We start from the raw sequence: 21276 nt of genomic DNA on the forward strand, positions 1-21276 counted from the left end.
TTCATTGTGACACAGATGGAAATAGAATAAGGGGTGGATAATGTCCTGGCTTGTAAAATGAGCATGTATTCTATTTTGCCATCTGTTGGGGGTTAGGCAGTTTTTTCTTATCTCTTTCAGGAACAATGACACTGCCCGGAAGACAATGTCCTGCTAATGGGCTATATAATGTCCTGGCTTGTAAAATAAGCATGTATTCTTTTTTGCCATCTGTTGGGGGTTAGGCAGTTTTTCTTATCTCTTTCAAGAACAATGACACTGCCAGGAAGACAATGTCCTGCTAATGAGCAGCAGCAGCGCCAGCACCCGTTCAGCCCCTCCTGCCTTGCCTTCTCCTGGCACACAGAAGCCTCTGGAAATCAGCACCTCCAGTCACGTTCCCAGCTTGGAGCAGCTGCTGCTGGTGGGCAGATGCTGCCAGTGTGACTGCTTCCAAAGGGGATTAAAGGCAGAGCGGAGGAAGAGATGTACATACAGAGCAGCACTGGGAACATCCAATAAACATGCAAATATATGGAGTGATTTGTTAGGAATTACTTCAGCTGTAATGCCGACACTGGCTTCTCTCCTGGTTCTGTGCAATGCTTTGGGCCATTTTCTTGGTCTGGTTTCCTTGCTTGGGTCCCATCTGAGTGCTCACTTGGGCTACAGGCTGTAGGTGCTTGGGGCACTCTTGGAGTTGCTCTTGGATCCCTTGAACAACAGGGTTTGGCCCAGGAGAGGAATTTGTGCTGCTTTGTGACCAAGGAGAACTTCCCACGCTATTTTGTGTTTGCTGTGGTGAAGGTTGGTTATTGCTTTGCATAAAGTCACAGACCAACATGGAGCGTTTGCTTTGTGATGTCAGGGCATGGTTGCCACATCATAGTGGTGACATGAGAAGGTTGCCTTGGTGCACGGAAGGCCTCAGTGTCAGAGCAGCCCTAGGGCTTGCTCAGAGCAGGAGCACCCTGCGCGTTGAGGCATTTGTCAGTGGGCAGCCGCACACTGACAGGAGCCTTGTTTGTTCTAGTGTTGGAGCACAGCCTGCAAACTTGCATGGCGGTGCTACAATGATTCAGCAGCTTTCTGCTGCAGTTTGCACTGTTTTCGGCAGCATTTATTTCAGCTATTACCTGAGTAACCTGGCATGTAAGTAGAGGTTTTCCCTGGGTGTAACCTAACCAATGGCTTTTTTATGTCTTCCTGCTCTTTCTTGGTGATTGAGTTGATTTAGAAAGAGCCACTGGTTCCTGTCGACACATTCAGGTATAAGGAGGGTTTCTTTAGCCACAGGGGCAGCATTTGCAAGGGAACCTGCAGGGATTCTGTTCCCTCCATGGGCTTGTCTGAGGCAGCAGGGTCTGTCATTTCCTCAGTTTGCTGGATCAAGCAGGATAACTTCCAAAATACAGACTGGGAGGCCTTCTCAGAAGGCCTTCTAAAGACTTTGTGGTTTTCCCCAGAATTAAGGGAAAGCTTCTTTAATTCCAAATTTTGACTGTCTTTCTTGACCCTTGACTGAGTGCTAAAATAGTGATTCCCTTTGCAGTGAAGTGCAAACTCCAAAGCAGTGAATGTCTGCTCCTGAACCCTGGAGGTGCTGCTGTGCTGTTTCACAATAGAACTGACAGAGCTCAGGGGGATTTTGGGGGAGCTTTTCTGAGCGACTGTTTTCAACAACTTAATGGAAATTAGTGCATGCAACTTCTTTTTAAAAAAACTACCTGAAAGACAAGACAACAAAAGCTGCTTTATCTGTTGGACAGAACAGAAGCATTGAGTGTTAAAGAATGATTTGCATTTTCTTGATCTAGTTTCTAGTCATTTAGTGGCTAAAGAGTCCAAAGTGTAGGCACAAACAAGATTATTGTCCTGTTCTCTTGCTGGCTGTGTGAAAGAACTGTGTCTCCTGGAGGGATGTTGAGAAAGAAAAATACTTTCTGTTTGGGCTGGCTTGTTCTCTTCTGTGGGATTCACCAGCCCAGGCAGTTTTCTCACAGCGTATTGTTAATTTTCCTTGCCCGCTACAGGTCACCTGAGGCATGTATTCAGAGATGCTGATCATGAGGTGAGTCAGAAAGGAACATTTGGTGTTTCTCATGTTTAAGAATCATGGAACAAACTGTGAGCTTGGCCTTGTGGCAGTAGAGTATAGAGGGCCAGTTGGGTAGGCTGAAAGAAAATCCATTTCCATGTCTGCAGCAGCAATAACAAAGGCATCGCTGGCTATTTCCTAATTTTCCATTTCAGGTCTTTAAAAGAAGTAAAATCCCAGATTTTCAGAGAGAATGCTGCTTCTTGATAGTAGCCAGGGTGGAATATCTAATTCAGAAAAATGTGTAGTTCTGTTGAGCTGGCCCATTTTAATTTAGTTGCAGTGACTTAGAATCCCATTGCTATCAAAGTTTCTGACTTGTCCTTAGTAGAGCTGGTTGTAGAAACAGAGCTGAATAGAAATAAGATTATAAATGATAATTACTTTCTGTCCCTCTCACTGCTGTCTGTCCACAGACCACAGAAGCAACAGCAGTCTCTGCCCTGGCTTCCTCTGCTTTTGGAGAAGAAGCCAAAGAGGAACAAAATGACCACAAGCCTCCATCAGTGGTCACACCAGAGCCTGAATATTCCAAGCCTGTAAGTTCCAGTTGTGGGTTGTGCTATCTTTAGTGCAAGGCAGAGCTGCAAGTTTCAGGCCAGCCAGCACTTGCTGTTGCTGACTGAGAATGCTGAGTGCTGGAGTCCTGCCAGGATCTAGAAATTGCCCCCAGCCTGTGACAGCTGGAAAATGGGCTTTGATCTGTAATGTTTAGGTCCCAGCTTTCGGGCATTCTGATAGGGGCCAGCCTGAAGCATGAAGGCTCTCTGTTCCCAGAGGAGGGAGCATGTCAAAGACACTGTGCTCAAAGCCTCATTGTATACTCAGGGGACACTGTGGCATGGAGAGACCTGTCCCCCTCCACAGAATGGCCAAGAAGCTGCAGTCACAAAAAATGTTGATGTCACCACACAAGTTCTTTGTGGTGCTTTGTACCCACAGACTTCTTGGGTGTGCTTAATTGCGAGTGTTATAGGTAAAAAATTGATCCAGCCAATTTAATAAAAATAAAAATAAAAATAGAATTTATTCAAGATCGATTTACAGTCCTGCCAACAGTCAAGGAACAGCAGTGACCCCGGGATCTCTGAGCTCGCTAGCAGCGAATCCCCAGTGTTCACAAAGAGAGCCTGGTAGAGCCTGCTTAAATACAGTTTCTCTAGCCTGAGGCAGAGTCTCTTATCTTCCATTCAGGACTCTCCCATATTCATGTAGTTTCTTTTCTCTGTGCAAAAGTCCAACAAAGCTTGTCCCCAGAATGGATGAATTTTCGCTGCAGAGTTCCTGGAATATGTCTTTCAGATGTAAGTTTCTGATGGCTCAGATTATCTAGGTCAGACATCTTCATGGGCCATCATCGCGGGGTGGCTCCTGGTTCATTCCAGAGAGAACACCCATCTCCTATCTCAGGCTAGTCTTTTTTGTGTGTTAATTCAGATTCCTTTTCTCTGCTGCCAGCTGTGGTTTTGTCACTCCCTGTAGCAATTTCTTGTCTCTGGCTAGTGTGCTCTTCATGATTTGTTTTATTAGAAATCATACTATATCCTATATAATACTCATCCCACATCTCACAGAATACTCATAATGTACAAATTATCAATATACACATACAGTCTCAATGAGCACTAATTACCAAAATACTCATGACAGGAGTATTTCAGAGACACACTGGGGATGTAGAGTTGCTGCTTGAAGTCAGGGATTTTGGTGCCTTTGTTGTTATGTTGCTCTTTTACCTCTTCAGGCAGAGCAGTCAGCAGCAGAGCAGACAGGTGCTCTTAGTTTGCCTGATTTTTGGTTTTTGATAAGCTGCAAGGAGATGACTGTGCTGTCCATGCAGATGTAGGGGGCCATTCTTGTCTTGTGTGGCAAAAGAAAAAAACTGCAAAGTTCTGAACCATTCATCGCAAGCAAAAAACAGAGCCTGCATGTGTATGTTGATACTTTCTATTGTGTAGTCTGCTTTGAAAACTGCATTTGAAAACTGCATTGGAGTCTGGAGTGGTAGCAAAGCTGCAAGTCCTTGAGTGCTGTCTTGTAATGCAAAAACCAGGATGTATACCTAGAAATGGAGGATGCTGTATCTGAAGTCAAATGGGCAATTCGGTGGCTGGGGAGCTGCGTGGGTCAAAAGGAGCCAGGGCTGCTGCCGGTCCAGAGCAGCTGAGCAAGAGCCAGCCTGTGGGCAGGCGGCCAAGAAGGCCAAGGGCAGGGTGGCCTGTGTCAGCAGCAGAGGGGCAGCAGGAGCAGGGCAGCGAGCGTCGGCCTGTGCTGGGCAGCGCTGCGGCCACAGCTGCAGTGAGTGCTGTGTGCAGTTGTGGGCCCCTGTGAAGCAGAAAGTCCTTGAGGGGCTGGAGCGTGTGCCCAGAAGGACACGGGAGCTGGCCAAGGGTGTGGAGCACAAGGCCAGGGAGGAGGTCCTGAGGGAGCTTTAGTCTGGACAATGGGAGGCTGGTGAGGGACCTTCAGGCAGACTTCCATCCATCCCTACATGACAGTGCTCAGCACAAGGGCTGTTTCCCTGTCAAACACGCCCTCACTGCATCCAAGTGCTTTGGACACTGGAGTGGGTGACACTTTCATCCTTTGTTGGTTTGTTTGTTTGCTAGAAGGAGGAGCCCTGTGTAATTTCTCTTTCTCCAGGCAGCAAAGGAACATTTTTTCAACCTTTCCAGCTTTCTTCCAGCACTGGCAGAGATTCTGTTAGTATTTTAGTTTGCAAGGAGACACTTCTGGAAAATGCAGTATCTTTGCACAAGAACACATAGTTTGGCTCAGAGGTATTGGTGCAGAAGGAGCTGTTCTGCTGCCAGGCCAGCCAGTAGGGCTTGTACATCACTTTCAGGTTAACAGCTCCTGTGTCTTTTGGAAGCCCAGGAATCAGTGTGTGTTGTGTTTATGAATTTAGCAGGAAATCAATGCCCTTGAATTCCAGCTGATCGGTAGAGATCAGAGGAGCTGGGAGAGGCTGGGCTGCATTTCTCATTACAGCCACTTTAGCACCGTCCCTGTGGTGGAGTCCAAGGGAAGAACTTGCCTGAGCACAGATGCACAAAGAGTGCAGTTCCCAGTGCAATGCTCTGGGTCTGATTGCATTCCATAAGGACTTGCATGCTCCAGATTCCACAAGAGTGTGTTTTTTTGAAGCAACAGGACAGCAAGTTCAGGATTGCTGCAGATCAGGGCAATGGCTACCAAGTGTTGATGTGTGTAGCAACAGAAAGTATAGTAAGAGAGAGAGATTATAAAAGTGAGATCTGTCTATTTATCAGTCTATCTATCTGAATCTTTCTGGCTCTTCTCCAAAGTAGTTGGAGGTGCAAAGTTCACCTAAAGGCATCCCTTCAGGAGAGGAGTAGAGGCAAGTTCCATTGACTGATCCTGAGCAGGCAGAGATGTTTCCCCCTCCAGAGATGGTAGTTTTTTCCCCTCATATTTTCCTCCTCCAGCCTTTTCTACACTGAAGCCTCCTTTTTATCTTTAAATTTTTGCATGTCCTAAGGGGGTGGAACTATCCCATGCTCTAGGTCGTGTTTGATGACTCTGCTCATACATGCATTACATGACACACGGTTTCCTTCACTGGCATCCCCAGGGGTGTGTAAGTGCATTCATTAATGGGGCCTTTTGAGAGTCTCTGTTACTGCTGGTCACAATTCTCAGTTGACAAAAGAGGGAGAAGAAACACCTTGGTCCCCTTTCATATACTGAGGTGGCCATAGAGGCTCTGTGACCTCCATCAGAGGATCTTTGCAGGCATCCTTATCTCCTGAATGACAGGATTTCTAACAAGAGTGTAGATGTCAGAAAGGCAGGGATGGTGGTGCAGGCCTCAAGAGAATGTGAACTCCAGAAGTGTCTCTCACAAGGGGTGAGCTCAGCCAGGAAGCCACCTGCAGAGCCAGGATGCAGCTGTGGGACAGGGCTGGGTGTCAGTCACTACTGAAAGACAAAGAGGACATGGCAGAAGCAGAGGGAGGCCCTCACCAGAGCCTTGAGAAATGCCACACCTTCCCTGTCAGCTGCCTGACAGGCTGTTGGAGCTTCAGTGCCAGATGGCCCCTGATTGTAGTGCCAGGGTCACTTTGGAATCTGTGCCTCCCCTCGGGCAGAGAATGACCCAAGAGAGCAGCAGCACAGAGCTTTGGGAATGTGTGAGCTCATCAGCCTTTGAGTCTTGGCTCACAAATGTTGTATGGCAAGTTGAAACCCATCTTCTCTTGCTTTCTGTGCAGGCCTTTCTAGAGAAAGAGCAGGAGCAGATTGATTTATCACAGATGCCATGCCAGGCTCAGGGAGAGCTGTTCCCAGCCCGAGAGCAGGAAGAGCAGCTCAGGCAGCAGGTGGAAGAGCCACAGCAGAATGGCCAGGTAAGCCTGACTGGCCAGGTGACAGAGGGAAGGGCAGGAAGAGGGGCATAAAACAGAGCTCTTGGGCCTGAGGAGGCCAGGAGTCCCACAAGCACTGAAAGCACAGAGCCTTGGAATCTGCAGAGATCAGCACTGGGACAGAAGGTTTGCAGTGGAAGCAGATGTGGGTAGGAAGCAGAAAGAAGTGGCTGAATAGATGTGATTTTGAGGCTGCAAGAGGGAAAAGCTGAGCCTGATGGCAGCTCCCAGTCACTTGCTCTGCATTTGTGTGTACAGGACATCAAGACAGAACAGCAAGCAGAGCTGCCCGAAGCTCAGAGTCCCATCATGGCAGTGAAGAGGAGAAACGAAGAAGACATGAGAAGAATTCAAGAGAAGAAGAACCTCCATCAACAGAGGGGCGATCAACAAAACCAAGTGAGTGAAAGAGTGGCAGCCACTCCACTCATGAAACATCCTCTCTTTTGTTGTTTACAGAACATTGAGAAACAGCTGCAGGTAGAGCTGCAGGAAACTGAGGCTAGGATCAAGGCAAGGGAGAAGAGGACAGAAGAAAGAATTAAAATCATCAGAAAGAAAATTAAACTCCTCCTTCAGGAGCAAAACGCTTTAGAAAAGCAAGTGAGTGAAATAGCAATAGCCTGTGCAGTCACCAAACTGGTGGTTTCTGCCATTCTTGCCTTTCCTCTGTCCAGCAGGGGAGGGGTGGGGTGATGCCTCTGAGTGCCACTCTGCTGAGGCCTCTGTCACAGCTGCTCTGAAGGACACTTCCTGGTCTGATGAATCTCAGATGTTGACTTGGACAGTGGGATTAGTCCTTTGACATCTTGATCAGAAGTCATCCAAAAGAAGTCCTGGTTACTTCTTCCAGGTCACCTTGTTTCTTGAGGTGTTTTTGCTGGTGAACATGGTCACTCAGATTTTGAATCAGAGGAGCAACAAGCTGTCTGTAATCCTTGTGAATCTGCTCCTGTCCTGTTCTTTCCCTTTCCTCAGAGTTGATGACTCCTGGCTGACAGGGACAAGCTGTAGTCTCTGACTGCTTTGTTCTGTTTGACTTGAGGTGGAAGTGTCGCCATCCTACCCGGCAGCCTTTGAAGAGTTCCAGCGAATGACAGGAGACCAAGAGCCCCGAGGCTGGAGTGAGACCCAGGAACCAAACCAACCAGAGATGCTGCAGGATAAGCACATCCCAAGGATGGTGCAGGAAAAAAGAATTCCACAGCAGGAGGTAGAACATTAGAACGAGGAGCTGCAATGCATCTGCAGGCCTAAAAGGGGGAAAGGAGTCCTTGGGAGGAAGTGGAGTGGTCATTGCTGCAGTCATGCTTCAGAACATGAAACTGGCTATGAACTTGAGTTAAACCAGCCTTTGGTTTTGACCATTTGGTTGCACAAGTGGACATCCAAACCAATCCAGTTGAAGAGCTCTGCATGTGGCTGACAGCACTTTCCTAAGGGCTTGCATTTGAAATGGGATCTCAGGGAAATCTCTGCCAGCCGCTTTCCTGACACAAACTCATTTCTTGTCTCAGATCCACACTGGCTTTGTCACTGAAGATGCTGCAGCAGCAGCAGCAGTGCTGCCCCAAGAAGCCTTTGCTCCCCAACCTGAGAAGTGGAGCCGGGGCAGTTTGTTCATCTCCCGTGCTGACCCAGGTGCTGCTCAGCAACAGGAGATCAAGGATGACTCCCTGGAGCAATGGAGTACGTCTGGTGTCTTTCTTGTCTGAGCGACAGTGTATTGTGTGCATGTGTCAGCATAGCTGCACCAAAGGGTCCTCCTCAGTTTGGTGTCACAAGGACATTTAGGACTGCCCACATTTAGAAGTGCCAGCAGTGCTCCGAGGCAGCGAGAGAGCACCTGGCTGTTCCTGCTGCCTCTGAGGGCAGCTTAGACTGGCTTGGCTTTCCCTGAGCTTCCCTCTCTGCCGAAGACAGAAGCAGGGATTGTTCTTGGATCAGCAGAAGGCTGTGACTGCTTGAATCCTACCCATTGGCAGAAGCCCTGCTCAGACAGTCTCTAGGAGAACACATCAAGCCCTTTGTGATTCTGCAGCAGAAGGCATTTAATCTGCTTCTTGCCCATAACAGCTGCCAGTGCTGTGCTCTCAGATAAGACCTGGTGGGGCTGAGATCAGAGCCCAGTGGATTCTGTGTCTACCATCACCTGTTGGGACAAGAAGAGCATTGATCTGCACCTCGCTGTGTCTGATCTCAAAGCCCATCCTGTTGTGTCCTGAATGGGGGCAACAGCTTGTACGGGGCTCAGGCTGCCTGTGGCTTCTTCCCACTGCTTGTCAGTGCTCCTGCTTGGGTTTTGCCAGCCTTGTTGTGGTAGCTGTCCTGTCCCTGGGGGCTGGTGGGACTGCAGAGGCTGGAGCCTTCCTTAGCTGGGAGAGTCCTGCTGCTGCCCAGCACTGCAGCACGGAGCTGCCTGAGGCAGCAGCTCCTCGTCTGGGCCGGCTTCTGCATCGCACGGCCTGGCCTCAGGAGAGGGCCAGCATCTCCTCTGGCAGCTGTCTGTGTCATGCTGGTGCCTCAGGAGCACTGCTGTCCTCTCTGCCCATGCCCGCCATGCCGAGTTGGGAATATGGGGATGTGTGCAGTGCCGAGAGGGCGAGTGCAGTGGGAGTGACTGATCTGCGCTGTCAGGGTGAAGAGAAGCAGTGTGGTTCTTCACGGGGGCACAGGCAAAGACATCTTTGAGCTCAGCCTGCTCATAAAGGCTGAGGGTCCTGATGATGAAAGCCCCATTGGGATTGGTAATAGTATGAGCTGCTCTGGTTTACAAACACAGAGGCATTCTTCTGGTAAACTGCTGCAAGGTGGAAAAGATAGGAACACTTGGCAATATTCCTTCTGTTCTGAAATTGGCATCTGTTCAGAGGAATTGATTTTAGATGTCAAGGTACATTTAATCTTAGCAAGTAGAAAACATTTTGTTGAATCTCACAGTGTTTTTCCAAAGAAAACAAAGGCACTATTAGTTCAAGGTCTCCTTAATGTTTCTAGATGACAAACTTACTTGCCTTGGTATCTGTTCTCTTCTGGTCTCTGTCTCCTCTGAATCTATCTCCCTGTGCTTCCCTGTGTGTCCGCTGTCAAGAGGTCTCTCTCTTCAAAGGACACTAGAAAATCAGTCTCTGTGCCAGCCACCTGTGCTGCAGAACATCTGTTTTCTTGTTGTTGTTCCTGTTCCTGTTCTTGTTAGCCATCTGTCCACAAAGGGAGGGCTCAAAGCCCCAAGCAGTGGGACTGCCTTTTGTATCCCCTAGAAGGTAGGATCTCTTCTTTCAAGTGAGCATCTTGCATTTTGTTTCCCTCAGGGAGAATGGTGAAGATGGAAAATCCCATTATGAAATACACTACTCTGGAATATATTGGCAGTGGGTGAGTCCAAGAAATGTTAATTTTACAAAACTATGCACCACGTTTTTTGCTGGTGGAATAGCTATCATGTGTGAATTCAGACAAGCTACCAATGTGATCAGACACTGGGCTTAGATTGTCAGTGCTGATCAGAATTTGTAAATGTGGTCAGAAGGCATTGTCAAAGACATCTCCTTGTTTCCAGCATCCTGCAGGTCTTAGGCATTTACAGCTGAGATCTCCTGTGTGGGTTGGCTTTCACTGCAAGATCTAAATGACTTCTCCTTTCTTTGCTGCTGTTTTGTTTCTAGGACTTTTGGAGATGTTTGCAGAGCACTCGACAATGCCACAGGAGGAGAGGTAAATGTCAACAGCCCCTGCAGACTCTGCTCCTCTTGAGGGGCTTTCCCCTCTGGTGTGAGCAGCTGGGGCTGGAGCTTTGGGTAGAGCTGTGCTGAAAAGGCACAAGAAGCACAGACTGGTGCCAGCCTGCAAAATACATTTGGGGCTTTGTCCTTGTCAGCTGCCAGAAGGAAGGCACGGAGGGCAGCGGTTCCTTTCAGAGAAGGACGCGCCCACTCGCTCTCCATGGCTAAAACAAAGGTGGTGCCTTAGAGCACCTCACTGCCCTTTGGGGCTACAGCTTCAGAGTCCTGAATTCTCATTTCTGGCTGCCAGCAAATACATCTGAAAGTTCCTGGTAGTTCCTTAGCCACCTGCAGTGCTGCACTTGGGAACTGCACATAGGGAAGGATCTGCAAGGCGTCCCTAAAAGCCCTAAGCCCTGCCCATGCCTCAAGATGTATCCACAGAGTATTAAGGCCTGGATTACTTCTTCTGAATCCCATCCAAAGTAGCAGAGAGTGTGGTCAGAGGTTTGTGGCTGATGGTTGACACACCCCTGTTACCAAATGGTCAAGGAAAAATGTCAATGGCCCCACATGTCCTGTAACTGCCCCCCAAGGGAACAGAGAAATGGGCTGTTGGAATGTCAGTTCCTAATCACTGCAGTGCCTAATCACAAGGCAGTTTGGCACAGCTCAGCTGTGTCATTGCAAAATCACTTACTCTATGTGAGAAGTTGTTCTCATGACACCAGCTTTTACTGTTACTGATTTTCAACATCATTTTAGGTGGTCATAAAGAAAATAAATCTTCAAGAACTGATCAGAAAGGAAGTAAACTTTAATGAACTCATGGTCATGAAAATTAATAAGCACCCAAACATTGTGAATTATTTAAAGAGGTGAGTGGTTGTTGTTTTATTCCTGCAATGTTTGTTTACATGCTGCAAGTATCCAAAGTTAAAAACCCACTTTGGTCACTGGCAGAAAATAGAGCTGGTAATTTTTGGTTAATTATTATTGCTCTACTTATCTCCAGTGGATGGGAAGAGAGTGTTTTGTCTCCATTAATCTACCCTGGCAAACACAATTTCAAAATTTTTCAAAACTTGGATCAGCGCTATCTTACCAATTCAATACCCTGTATGTTCCCTGCCTCCACATTCTTTTGAAGCTTAATTTTTTCAAATTTCTCTCAGCACCTTTTAAGTTCTGATAAACCACCTTATAGAGGATTTCCCTTGGATTGTTGTCCCTTTTCCATTGCTGTGCATGCCAGGAAGACTAGGTGTTTATTTCAGGAAATAGCATGTGTGGCAGGGCTTTTACCAAACTGCACTTTTCACTTGCAGGCCATCTAAAACATCTCCTTTTTCACAGCTGTGCCTTTCTCCTTGAGACTGAACAGATTGCAAACAATGCAGAGCCAAGAGGGAATGTCTATTCCTTTGATTCTGGCCTCATCACAAAGGCACCCGGAAACAACCATTGTTGTTTCCAAACAGCAACGTAGCCACGCATGTTTATCTCCACGCCCTTGTTTTCTTCTTTCAGCTACCTTGTGGATGAACAACTCTGGCTGGTTATGGAGTACATGGACGGAGGCACCCTGAGCGATGTCATCAATGAGACTCACATGTCTGAAAGAGAGATTGCAGCCGTCAGTCGGGAGGTCAGGGATCCCACATGTGCTTGAGAGCTTGGGCAGGATTGTCTGGAAAACAGGGGCTTGGAACTGAAGTGATTTAATGCATAATGATTTGTTTCTATCTTGCTGCTATGCTATGGGCAAGCAAAAGCATCTCAAGTGAAATGCCTGCCAGTGCCCCTGCACTCACTGTACTGTGTTCCTGTACTCTTATCTCCTTCTGTTGTGTTCTCGCTCTGTCTCTTGTATTTGTATTTGCTGTTCTCCACCTTGCCTCTCTAAACCTTTACCTCAAGCCTGTCTGTGCTGCATTCCTTGCCTCTAAAAGCAAAGGTGCTGGGGGCAGGTTATGAAATTAACAGCAAAGAAAAAGAGACTCATTTCTCACAGTCCTCAGCTGAAAAGAGTAGTAGTCACACAAATTAGTGTTTGCTGCAGGAAGGTGACTGATATGATTCTTCCAAGCCTGTGCTGAGGCCAGGAATAAAACATTTGTCATGCAGCCTCCCACACAAAAGTGATCCGCTTCACACCACAGGGACTTTTTATTTCTTGGCAAACCCTTGTTTGGAGAGAGCACATCCCCTGCAGCAGCAGTCATCCTGGCTGATGTGCAGGGGACAGTCTACAACAGCAGGTGCTGTTGCTCTTTCAAAAGCTGACATGCCTTTCCTCAGAAAGGTCCTGCACTGCAAGTGTTGCAGCAACAAGCTCTTCCTCTCAGTGGCACTGTGTTCTGCCATTACTCCCCATTCCCCCGGGGAAAGGGAATCTTTTAGAGCTGTTTCCTTTCTTGAGTGACAAAATCACTGTGCTAATTTTTTCCCTCCTGTTTCTGTTTTCTCTCTCAGTGCCTGCAAGGACTGGATTTTCTTCACTCAAACCATGTGATCCACCAAGATGTGAAGAGCCACAACATCCTTCTCAGAACCGATGGCTCTGTCAAGCTGGGTCAGTGTATTCTTGGTCAGGTGCAGCATTCCAGGGATGTGGGTGTGGGGCTGCTTTGAGTGACTGCCAGCTCCCCAGAAATGGTGCTGGTGGCAGTGCAGGGACCCTGCTGGGAGCTGACAGCACAGCTGCAATGTGCACGGAGGTATGACAAGGAACCACAAGCAATCAATTTTTTAATTGTTAATTTTTGTGTGTCCCTTCTTGAGGGAGTGAACTACAGTCTAAAGCTCCAGGGGAATAAAGGCCAGTGCTGGAGGTAGTATAAAAAAAGATGGGGTTTTTTTTTGAAGTGGCCAATTCCTTATTTTCTTGGCTAAAGCCCTGAGGAAATAGAAGAGGGACAGATTTCCAGCAGATGACACAGTGCATTCTTAGACTGAGAGTGGGGAATTCTTTTGCTTGCTTTCCTAACTGGAGCTGGCTTTGATGGTTTGTTGTTTCCTCCACAGCTGACTTTGGCCTCTTTGCTCAGCTCCCCCCTGAGCAGAGTAGACGGAGCTCCATGGCCGGCACTTCTGGGTGGATGGCGCCTGAAGTGGTGACAGGTCAACCATATGGCCCCAAAGTGGACATATGGTCTTTTGGAATCGTGGGCATTGAAATGGTGGAACGAGAAGTTCCTTACTGGAATGAAACTCCTGGCACGGTAAGGAGCAAATACTCACTGATCCCGCTGTCTTTCTCACCTGTCCCCTGTTCTGTGTGCCATTGGACAAAATCCCATTGCCATCTGCTGGCACCACTTCCACCAAGGTCCCCTCCTAAAAATGTCCCTGCTGTAGAGTTGGTTGCATCAGAAGGGAAGTGGCAGTTCAGAAACCTAAGCAGTTCAGACACCTAAACAGTTCAGAAACCTGTCATTTTGGCCTCCAGGCATGCCTGACATTTCTCATTTGTGTTTCAAACAATGTTGGAACTCTGTCTGTGAAGGAAAGAAATTTTTCAGTGCAATAGTTGGATGTGTGATACATACACTTCAAAATGGAGATTAAATCATCCTAGGTTCAATTTTATAGAAAAAGGAAAAGGAAATTGAAAAGGATGAGGAAAAGGAAGAGAAAATGGAAAAGAAAAAAGGAAAAGTAGGAGAAAAAGGGAAAGGAAGATGAAAAGAAAGAGAAAATGAAAAGAAAAAAAAAAAGAAAAAAGGAAAAGAAAAGCAAAAGGGAAAAAAAGAAAGAAAAAAAGAAAAAGAAAAAAGAAAAAGAAAAAGAAAAAGAAAAAGAAAAAGAAAAAGAAAAAGAAAAAGAAAAAGAAAAAGAAAAAGAAAAAGAAAAAGAAAAAGAAAAAGGAAAAGGAAAAGGAAAAGGAAAAGGAAAAGGAAAAGGAAAAGAAAAAGAAAAAGAAAAAGAAAAAGAAAAAGAAAAAGAAAAAGAAAAAGAAAAAGGAGAAAAACACCAAAGCAATGCCCAAGCAGTTCTGCTTGCTTTGCCCTTCATTAACAAAAGCACATCTATTTTCCTCCATACTGTAGCACCTTTAGCAAATCCTATAGGTCTCCAAAACTTTCAGGCTTTCAAATAATCTGTACAATGTTCAGTCATGTGTGTCGGTGGCCTGGAGAAGTTTAGGATGTGTTTTGCTCTGACTGCAGTTGGAATTGTCTGCCAAACCCTTGGATGTAACAAGTTGGTGAGCTTGCAGCCAGGTGCCTGGGCTGGGTCTCTGCCAAGGCAGAAACTGCCACTGCAAAGTGGATCTTAAACAATGGGCTCAGGGAGAGCGGTTACAGCAGGAAAGAAGCAGGTGGAGCCTCCTGTTTCCTTTTTCCCCAGCCTCAACTCCTGATAGCCATACGAGGGATACCAAAGCTGCAGCAGCCCAACCTGTTTTCTCCTTGCCTGCGTGACTTTCTGAGCTGCTGCCTGCAGACAGATGAGGCACGGCGCTGGTCTGCCAAGGATCTCCTGCAGGTAAAATGCAAAGGGGCTGCAGGTGAAACAGGGTGCGAGGGATGGGCTCCTCCTCCACGCAAGTCCAAGGCATCAGATGAGCCCCCTTCCTCCTCACCTCCACTCTTGGTGCTCTTCAAATGAAAACGGTGAAGAATCCTAGACTGAGCTGGGCTGGCAGGGCCCTGGAAAGGTCATCTGGGGCAAGTGTCCTGCAATGAGCAGGGACATCTTTAAAGAGATCAGATTGCTCAGAGCCCCTTCCCACCTACCCTGGAATGTTTGTCCCATCCCTGCCCAGGGATGGGGCACCTGCCAGCTCTAAGGGCAACCTGTGCCAGGGTTGCATCATGCTCCAAGTAAACAAGATCTTCCTTAGACCTAATATGACTCAACCCCCATTATATATTGTAAATATTATCTCATGTCCTATTGCAACTGTTAAAAAAGGTGTCCTCTACTTCCTGAGAATCCCCTTTGAAATACTGGAACATAGCAATGAAGTCTCCCTGGGGCCTGTTCTTCTCCAGGCTGAATAACTCCAGGTCTCTCAGCCTGTCCTCAGAAGAGAGATGCTCTGTCCACTGTTTCTGTTGCCCTGTTTTGTAATTTGGTGGTGTGCTCCCTTTTATCTAATGGCAAAATAATTGAAGTAGAGCAATGCAGGGTACAGAGACATGCAAAGGTGGTGCAGGAACCCAAGGAAGCCAGGCCTGGCCGAGTGGTCGGAGATTTGGCTGTGGGCAGGAGGGGCTGTGGGGGCTCACTGTGAGCCTCTGAGGGGCCCTGGTTTGTGCCCCCACCCCACCCTTACAGGTTTCTGGCACGCAAACAGGGAGAGCTGAGAGGGACTTGTCCCAGCCCCATCTGCTGCCTGGCACGCTCAAGCAGACAGGAACTGGCCCAGGGTTACTGCCAGGTTGTGTGGCAGAGAGGGAAGTGCAGCACTCAGTGCCACTGGGCTGTCCCTGCTGGGAAGGAAGGTGCCATCCAGCACAGGAGGGGCAGGGCATGGAAAGGTAGACACTGCTCTGTGTCCCTGTGGAAATCAGCACAGTGCCTGTCTTTCAGAGGTAGAGACCTATGTGAGTCAGTGGAGTTTCCTGAAAGGAGGAAACCCCAGGGACAGAAAGTACCATTTCTAGAGCACTGGCAGGGCAAAAATCACAGCAAGATGAAGCAACCAGAATAAATGGATGAGTGGGATTCTGGGCCAGGTTTGCCTGTGATGGCAAGGTCCTGCACATAAAGATGGAGGCTCAGATGGTCCATCTTTCTGGATCTTTCTAGGAGCCAGGGGAATCCTGTGAAGCACTGAGCTTGGAAAGTCATGGTTCATTGATTTTTGTTGATTTTCTTTTTTCCTTTGGGCAGCATCCATTTGTAACATCTGCTGAGCCTGCGTCCAGCCTCGTGCCACTGATTGTTTCAGTGAAGAAGAGGAAGGAGACAAGAAAGTTATAATCACATCAGGACCATTTACTCCTCAACCAGTTTAGAGTAGGATTGTAGGTTAGGATTAGGGTTAGGGTTAAGACTAGGGATAGAGTTAGGGTTGGGGTTAGGGTTAGGACTAGGGTTAGGGTTAGGGTTAGGGTTAGGGTTAGGACTAGGGTTAGAGTTAGGGTTAGGGTTAGGGTTAGCGTGAGGGTGAGGGTTAGGGTGAGGGTTAGGTTTAGGGTTAGGGTTAGGGTTAGGGTTAGGGTTAGGGTAGGACTAGGGTTAGGGTTAGGACTAGGGTTAGGGTTAGGACTAGGGTTAGAGTTACGACTAGGGTTAGGGTTAGGACTAGGGTTAGAGTTAGGACTAGGATTAGGGTAAGATTGTCTAATAGGGGTTGAGAGTAGGATTGGAGATTAATAAAGTTTCTGAAACCACAACTTGCCTTGAAATTTCCTTTCTTTTTCACTCTGTGAATAAGCTCAATATTTCTTTTTGATTTGTTTGTTGTTTATTTGAGGTGGAAAGTCACCCTTACAGTGTCTTTGGCACGGCGTGACAGTAAGGAAGGCTCTTCTTCATTCATCCTATCCAGACCACTCTGCCTTTGGAATATGGCCCACTGGTCTGTTTTTGTTCAGCTGTGGTACATCTTTTTGAGGCAGAAAATGACATTTGCAGGAAAATCCAAAGGAAGAATGGGGCAGCCTCAATATCCTGTGTGGTTATAGGCTTTCAGTTGTGACTCAAGAACATTTGAGTTCCTGCCACTTGGATTTATATCCCCAAGTGCAATCTCTGGCTGGAGGAGAGCCTTGCTCAAGTGAGAAAGCAGAAGGATCAGAGAGGAGGCTCTGAAAGGTCTCCTCTGGTGCAGAGCTGCCAGCGAGTGTGAGGTGAGAGCGGGCCCGGCCTTGCCCGGGGTGCAGCCCCAGCAGAGGCCTGGCAGAGCCCGGAGCAGCCTGAGCCTGGGCAGAGGCAGGCTGGAAGGAGGCCCTGGGAGCTGCAAGAGGCAGCAGCCGGGCCCTGGGTGCCTCTTCCTGGCAGCGGGCGAATCCTCCGCTCTCAGAGCCCAGGTGGCAGCTGGCTGCTCCCGAGGGGAAGCGTAGCCGTGCTGGGCACAGCCCAGACTGGAGGCACTGACAGCTTGGCAGCTCACATCCACAGGAGCCAGAGCCTCCCACAGCTCTGCCAGGAAGCGCCTGCAGGCCTGGAGTTCTGCCCTGAGCCACAGTAAAGGTGTGAAATGCAGAGTGTTCTACAGAAATATCCATGGCCACCAGGCCAGCCTGCTTTGTGCTCTCTGGAGCACAGCAAGCGCTGTGCAATGCCGCTCTGAGCTACTGGGAGAGAGAGAATCGGGGGGTTAGCTGAAAATGTGTGGCGTTGCGTGTTTTAAAAAGTATAAGTTGAAGTTGTTATGAAAATTAATTATTCTTTTTTAGTTTAAGTAATGGTTTGTTCCTTTTCCCCCCGTGTAAACCCCCTATGATGGTTTGTTCCAAAGTTGTTTTTCCCCTGTTTTTCCCGCCACTGGCCTGCCCATCAAAGTGAGGAGTCCCTTGTTCCTCCCCTTAAGCCCTTATGTGGTTACATCAATCCCCATGGTGCTGCCTCCTGCCCCTGTCTGTCATGCTAACTCCCCCTCCTTTTTTCGAGAGACTTCCATGTCACTCATCCCGAGTCTAGCTCCTGATCTGTCCTCAAGGCTGCCTCCCTCCCCCATGTGTTTCTCATTGGGCCTTTTGTGTTACGTAAGCCTTCCTTTGCCTTCACCTGTTGGTTCCCTCATGCCTCCACACCCCACGCCCACTCACTTTATAAGGGCTAGCCAGACCCTTCTTGCCCGACACTTGTCCCTAGACCCTCCTCGGAGTAAAGTTTCCTCGGAAGCTACACCAGTGTTCCTTCTTTCGCTCCTTTATCTCAGGACCTCGTACCCCACGCCAGCCTGCGTCACCCACGCCGCAGCTGTCACCGCTCCCTGGGCAGTCTCGGTGAGAGCCCGGGAGTGGCCAGTCCTGTAGCGCTCCTCTGCGGCCATCCAGGGAGCAGCTAGCCAGCGCCCCTTCGCTCCGAGGGACCGCAGCGTGCGAGAGCTACAAAAATGTAATTAGCATAATTACATTTTAGATGAGTCTAGGGGCCAGCTTGGAATTTTTTGTGGATAGTAGACTGCATATTTTAGGTAAGATTTTAAAATTAGTTCAGAAGCTAAGTTAGTAATACAGCTAGCCAAAATCATGTATCTTACTTGAAGAGTAACCAAATACATTAAGCTAGCAGTGACAGGGATAGATGAAGCAATTGTGAAGGAGCAGAGACCACAGAAATACCTTGCCTTAAGAATAATCAAACAGTTAGGAGTGGCTTGGACGGACTGTGACCAGCAGGTCAAAAGGTCTTGCCAACTGGCCATGGGTGAAGAGTTCACCATGAGGAAGACGATTTTCTACCTCCTATATGACCACTCCCTCATTTCAAAATCCCACCAACCCAATTAAGGGAGTACAATTGCACAGCTGTAATAGATACTCAGCTGATTATAAGATGAAGAGGGCAGGTAATAATTATGTATTTTGTGTCCTTAGAAACTGTGTGAATATGTAAAACCTTTTCTGTATCAATAGAGAGCAGGAGTCTGCCACTCCTTGCACATGTCTTTGGAAACTATTTCATACGTGTCCAGCACTGCAATAAATACCCTTTCTCCTACTATAATTAGTCAAAGAGTCATCTGTCTGTGCTTCAAGGGTTGTGCTAGAGAAGTGAACTGACTTGGAAGGAAGCAGAAGACTTTCAGTAGGCAATTTTTGGAAGAGATGGAAGCCTCTTCTGACTGAAGGGGAAGCCATTTGGAATGGAGTAGTGATCCCAAAGCCCACACAGTACTGTGTCAAAGGATTAGACCCTTCTCTCTTCAGTACCTTCTAACTGATCCTGCCCAAGTTCTGGTTCTACTGCATACCAGCCAGGGCTCTCACCTGTGTTGCAGGGCTGTTCTTCTCTCGGTAATAATGGCGTAGCTGTCTCTCGCTGACATATTGCTTGCCCAAGGCTAGTCTCTTCCATGTCCCTTATAAAAGGACTTCATCGTAGACCCAAAATTTTGCATGCACGCCTGCATGGAAGAAATGCCCATAATACAAACCTGAAGAGGGTCCCACGGAGAGTTGGCCGAGTAACAACAACCACACCAATATGGCTACATGTCGTCCTACTTTATTAAGCAACTTTGGCATGTTTATGCTTCTCTATACACTGTTTCACGCCACTGCTGCTTAATGCTCCTTGGTTAAGTGGCTGCATTCATACATACATGTTATTTGCTGATTGGTTGTCATGCTATTAGCGTTTTAAGCTAAGGTGTGCTAAATTAGCAGCTCTCAGATTGTGTTTGGCATCTGGCTTCGTCTTTACACCGTGCTCATTTTCTTGGTTGTACTTATTCCAGGATTGTACATGGTCTATCTTGTTCTTGTTCGAGGATGGTACATGGTCTTCAGAGTAACTCTGTAATCTGCAGGCCAGGGTTGTCCAGTCCCTGGAGGGGTGTAGCATGCCCTTGTTCTGCCAAGAATTCTCCTACACCTCCCCCTTTTTCTTTTTGGACAACCCAGGCTCACTTAACAATTGATTCTAAACTCTTTTCCATACAAGAAAGAATGCTACAAAGAACAGCAAGTACAGCAAAAATAATAGCAAAAAAGCAAATTCCTTCTATCAATAAGGTTTTCAACCAGCCAGTGATTCCCTATCCCTTAAGCCATTTGTCAAAAGAATTTTCAATAACAGTGAGTTTCTTCATATGATCTTGCAGTTGGGAAAATTTCTTGTGAATGGATTCAGAATGATCAGAAAGATTCATACAGCCCATTCCTTCAAAATCTTCACAGCCATGTCCTTGTGCTAACAACAACAAATCAATGGCTGCTCGGTTTTGTGATACAGCATGTCGTACACTGTCAACATCATGGTGAGCTCATCTGACACTTTGGGGGTAATGTTAATTTGTTTTCCTGTCCAACAGGCCAATTGTTTTAACTGAGTGAGGACTTTGGCAGAAGCATTTGTGGTGTAAAAAGTGAGGCTGAAATGACAGATGGCCGCTCCCACAATTCAACATTGTCTTTACTCTCAGGTCCCAAGTCATTTGCAGTGCATCTGATGTGTTTAAATTTGTGACTTCTGTTGAGCATTTGATAGATAGTAGGGGCAGATAATGTCAGTTTACCAAAGCAGTGTGGTCCTCCTTGTGCTTTTGCAGGTATGGCAAGCCAAGCACCATCTCCACAGATGAGGAACACTCCTGGAGGCAACATTTTTGCTTTCTCTGCTGCCTTACCATACCATGGAATAGGCCAAGTCCAATTGCTACAGTAAGCAGTGGTGTTGTCATACCCAGGGGACCCAGGGGCAATCCAAGTACTGTCATTTCTTGGTTTATGGATTCTGAAATTAGCTGAATCAATGTCTTTCTCATAAAACCCAAAAACTAAAAAACTAAACAGTAGTTTCCTGGCGTGGATCCTAAGATGTCAAGCACCTTTGGCTTCATGCCTATAGCATTCAGCCCCTGAGCAATTTTGAACGCTTGAGCCTCTAAAGGGTTTCTCGGAATACCAAGTGATTTGCACCAATTGGTTTGCACAGATCTACTATTGAGGGTACAAAAGTCAGTCGCTGCTTGGTCTGGGTGATCAAAGTATATCTTACTCATTTGTCCAGGGCCCAAATTCTTCCACTGGTTTAAAGGGACCCCAATCAAAGAGCTACAAAATGGGTTAGAGGGGGTAGCTAACCATAAGCAAAGTGAATCCTGCCCTGTTTTTCTGGCCCAGGTGACCCACATGTTCACTTGTGGTTGGGCAGGAGCTCACGCCACCCCTGGTGAGGGCATGCTGATCATTCCTACCAGCCTGATAAACAAATCAAGCAATTTCATTATTTTGCAATTCTTGTTCCCAACTGACAAGATAAGCACCACAAGCCAAGAGCCTGTGTTTTCTTTGTAGCTAAAACAACAGTTAAGGCTTTGGCAAGACCTACCAAGAAATAGCATCTCTTCTGAGATCAATACTTTCTGGCGTCCATACTTCTGGAAAAGGTTGATTTTGCTTAAGGTTCAAAAACATCCTGCAAGCATCTTCAAAAGTAAAATTAGTAAAGCTGTTTTGGC

The 21276-nt window shown here is 47.3% G+C and overlaps 2 protein-coding genes across 3 annotated transcripts in view; one reads left to right on the forward strand and one right to left on the reverse strand.

Annotated features, from left to right (window-relative positions):
• LOC135290388 (uncharacterized) overlaps positions 1-21276 on the reverse strand; it is a 67521-nt gene that overhangs the window by 34413 nt on the left and 11832 nt on the right. The gene's annotated exons all lie outside the window — the stretch shown is intronic.
• On the forward strand, positions 900-16537 carry LOC135290662 (serine/threonine-protein kinase PAK 3-like). 2 transcript variants are annotated; one of them, XM_064404597.1, is made up of 15 exons: positions 900-1131; positions 2013-2050; positions 2494-2616; positions 6313-6447; positions 6724-7068; positions 7511-7678; positions 7983-8154; positions 9777-9840; positions 10131-10179; positions 10953-11065; positions 11718-11835; positions 12663-12762; positions 13215-13411; positions 14541-14678; positions 16032-16537. In XM_064404597.1, exons 1-15 carry the CDS (start codon positions 1053-1055, stop codon positions 16119-16121), a joined length of 1929 nt encoding a protein of 642 aa, XP_064260667.1. In that variant the 5' UTR covers positions 900-1052; the 3' UTR covers positions 16122-16537. The 2 variants fall into 2 exon arrangements, with proteins under 2 accessions (XP_064260667.1, XP_064260668.1); XM_064404598.1 differs by lacking the exon at positions 10953-11065 and having other exon boundaries at positions 11716-11835.

Source organism: Passer domesticus, chromosome Z (genome assembly GCF_036417665.1).
Source record: "Passer domesticus isolate bPasDom1 chromosome Z, bPasDom1.hap1, whole genome shotgun sequence".
In the NCBI taxonomy this organism is placed as follows: domain Eukaryota; kingdom Metazoa; phylum Chordata; class Aves; order Passeriformes; family Passeridae; genus Passer; species Passer domesticus.